The sequence below is a fragment of the Triticum urartu genome, unplaced genomic scaffold, assembly GCF_003073215.2.
Source record: "Triticum urartu cultivar G1812 unplaced genomic scaffold, Tu2.1 TuUngrouped_contig_6292, whole genome shotgun sequence".
NCBI lineage: Eukaryota > Viridiplantae > Streptophyta > Magnoliopsida > Poales > Poaceae > Triticum > Triticum urartu.
In genome coordinates, this window is record NW_024117042.1 from 1,289 (window position 1) to 4,514 (window position 3,226).

The window sequence follows — 3,226 nt, forward strand, 5'->3', positions numbered from 1 at the left end:
GTGCGCAGCCGGAGTTGGTGTGTGGGTTGGCACCCCTAGTTGGTGCCCGATGCCCTACGACCCGTCCCGACGGCCCCGCCACATTCGTTGCAACTTTCATTTCAGGACCGCGAGCCATGCAGAGCAACGTGCCGACCCACCTCGCCACGTGACGCCGGCGGCATGCGACGCGAGCGCGACCGGCGTGATTATTCTTCGCCTTCGGTCTCCACCATTTGTGGTTTCCCCGAGCCGGGAAACGGAAGCCCGCCCAGCCAGCCAGCGACCGAGCGAGGCTCCACCCACGACTCGCTCGAGCGCAACGCAACGGGCGGACCAACCGAACCGGTGGTGGGTGACGCGACGCCGTGTGACAGCGACATTCTTTACCTCGCCCCTCCCCCCGGCCTCGCCGCCGCGAATATACCTCGCCTCCGCCCTCCCCCGCATTATTACCTCGCCTCGGCCTCCGCCCCCTCCACCTCCCCTTTTATATAGACTGGCTGGAGCTCACTCCATTCGCACGGACGCGAGGGCAAGCCACGGCGCCGCACCGACCGCGCGGAGGAGAGCGTTGGGGAGGATGGGGCTGCTGTCGAACCGGGTGGAGCGGTCGGAGGTCAGGCCCGGCGACCACATCTACACCTGGAGGGCCGTCTACGCCTACTCCCACCACGGTACGCTGCAGCGGCCCCCCTTCCCCTCCCCTCTCCGCGGTTTCCGCCGCTCCTCGGGGTCTCAGCCCCTGAATTCTCGCTACCCGATTGCTCCGCCGGCCGGCGGCGCTGTGAATTGTGCCTGAATGCGGGGGCATTTTCGCCGCGGGGTTTCAGTCACGCTAGTGTTTTCATGTCCTTTGTTCGCAATTAGCGTGCGCCTGCATGTTTCATCTCGCAACTGCGGCACTGGCAGCCTGGGGTTTATCTGTACTCTGTAGAGCCAAGTCCCCTGCTTGAAGCAACGATCGCTTGATTGGTAGGAGAGATGCGCGTCAACCATCAAGTCTCCCTTCCCCGGTTGTCTAGTTTGCAATGCCAAGCTACCTGATGAGAAATTGACAACTTGTCAGCTGTACCACATCCCCCAATTATTGTACGATCTCTACTCTCTTTCATCCGGAGTTCAGTATTATACCATGTAAAAGTTGCGACAGCATTAATTTTGGTGTTAAAACCATTGTGACCGCAAAAGCAAAACAAAAACTCCTTCCAGATGGTTAGGCTCCAATTGAGGGGTTTCAAGCTCAACTGAAGCTCCCCAAGTCCATCCCCAAATCCTTCCAGATGGCTGGGATGCCACATGCCATGTTCCTTGCTTTACATGTAGAACAAATGGCACTTGTTGCTGCTCACCTACTGCTGACCTACTTGTCTGTCCGTATCTGCTCTTTGCTGTCTTCGTGGAGTAGCCTTCTTATTATTAATTCCAGATTGCTCTCACTCTAAGAGATAACCACTTCAAGCCTTCTTATTATTAATTCGTTTGGAGTAACTGTAGACTAGAATCATCAAAGTACCATCAAATTTTAATTTGTTTTATTATTCCAACTTTATCGGAGTTACCCCTTTTATCTTTGATCCATATTAATTGTCTGCAAAAAAACTGCTCCCTCGGATCCATATTAGTTGTTGCTGATTTGGTGAGGCTACATCCAAGGGAGCCAAAATGATCAGTGCTTTTTATTCGCCCATGCAGTGTTCTATCTATTGAGGTGCTCCTTTTTGTGCATTCAGTGAGGGCCATAGCCCATATGCAGGGAGGACATGCTGTATGTTTTGCGCATGATGCCATGGGTACATGCACGGAAAAGCTGCATTATTTGTCAAAACTGTAGAATCTTGATGCTTTAATAAAGTGCCCGTTGTCAGTTTTTTCTGGACAAACTGTCTTATCCCCTGCCCCACACTCACCCGCTCACACACCAACCTGTCTATTTTCCCTGCATCTGTTTCTATTTTATTGGATATTGCTTATGGAGAAATTGTTCTAGTGTTAGCCACTTTCTTATCCAGTTGCTACTGATTCCGTGTTCAGGTATTTATGTTGGAGGAAGCAAAGTGGTCCATTTTACACGAAAGAAGGAAGTTGAATCTTCGGATTCATCCAACTCCATCTCTGGCCTGATCTCACAGGCTTCATCAGAGTGCCCAACATTCCCAGACTGTGGTTTTCAGCTGGCCGATAGTGGGGTCGTACTCACCTGCTTGGATTGCTTTCTTGGCAATGGCTCCCTCTACTGCTTCGAGTACGGAGTGCCACCTGCAATTTTCCTTGCAAAATTTCGTGGGGGAACCTGCACCATTGCCCAATCAGACCCATCGGAGGTTGTGGTCCGGAGAGCTATGCACTTGCTTCAGAATGGGTTTGGCAACTACGACATGTTCGAGAAGAATTGCGAGGACTTTGCACTCTACTGCAAGACTGGACTTGTACCCGTGGATGAACCTGGCATCGGGGTGAGCGGGCAAGCATCCTCCGCCATTGGCGTGCCTCTGGCAGCTCTTCTGTCCACTCCGTTCAAGATTTTTGCTGCCGGTCCGCTTGGAATGGCCACTGTCACAGCCGGGATGTACTGTGCCGGTAGATACATCACCGACATAGGAGTGAGAAAGGATGTCGCCAAAGTCGAAGTGGAGAACTTGTCGTCGCACCTTGGCTTCCGCCGCGTAGAAGACGCAGAATCGGTGAACAGAAGCTCAGACAAGGTGAAGAAGCTGCTCCCGTTGAAGAGAAAGCGCGAGAGGTGAGCTCGGCGATGCAATTTGTGGGAGTATAAGCTTCGCTGCGCTTCGTCGTGGGTTGGTGGTGTGGAACTGTGGATAATATCGAATCTATGCTTCAGTATATTATTAAGGTCGATATATATAGATAATAATGTAACTATGGAACATGCTCTCGTTTGGTTGAGTGCGCACTTCACATGATGAACTGAACAACTATCCAATCTGGTTCTGTGAATGAAATTCAACAGTTTGTTCAGTAAGCTTAGCTACTTTTTTTTGCTGTCCAGTCTATTCAAGGTGTTTAGCTCTTTGTTCTTTCCCTTCTGCTGGAAATTTACAGCATAAGCTTTTCCTCATGTCTACCCCCTCCGTCCCAGCTTATAAAATCGTCTTATATTACGGGACGGAAGGAGTATGATGGACTGGAATTGCTTCATTTGGCCATTCTGTCCTGAGTCACCCAAGATTCCAAACTGTCGGCAGGGCGTGTTTACACTTTTCACCGGGCAGGACTATTGAGCGTA

The 3,226-nt window shown here is 51.4% G+C and overlaps 1 protein-coding gene across 1 annotated transcript; it reads left to right on the plus strand.

The window, feature by feature from the left end:
* Positions 1–381: 381 nt before the first annotated feature.
* Positions 382–2,958, plus strand: LOC125530407 (protein LEAD-SENSITIVE 1-like). Its single transcript, XM_048694809.1, has 2 exons — positions 382–656; positions 2,014–2,958. Exons 1-2 carry the CDS (start codon positions 563–565, stop codon positions 2,724–2,726), a joined length of 807 nt encoding a protein of 268 aa, XP_048550766.1. The 5' UTR covers positions 382–562; the 3' UTR covers positions 2,727–2,958.
* The last annotated feature ends 268 nt before the right edge of the window (positions 2,959–3,226 follow it).

What these genes read in the sequence shown, in the direction of transcription:
- LOC125530407 (XM_048694809.1), top strand. Translation starts at nt 563, where the DNA reads ATGGGGCTGCTGTCGAACCGGGTGGAGCGGTCGGAGGTCAGGCCCGGC. An exon ending in CTACGCCTACTCCCACCACG is followed by an intron (nt 657 to 2,013) that starts GTACGCTGCAGC and finishes TTCCGTGTTCAG; the next exon opens with GTATTTATGTTGGAGGAAGC.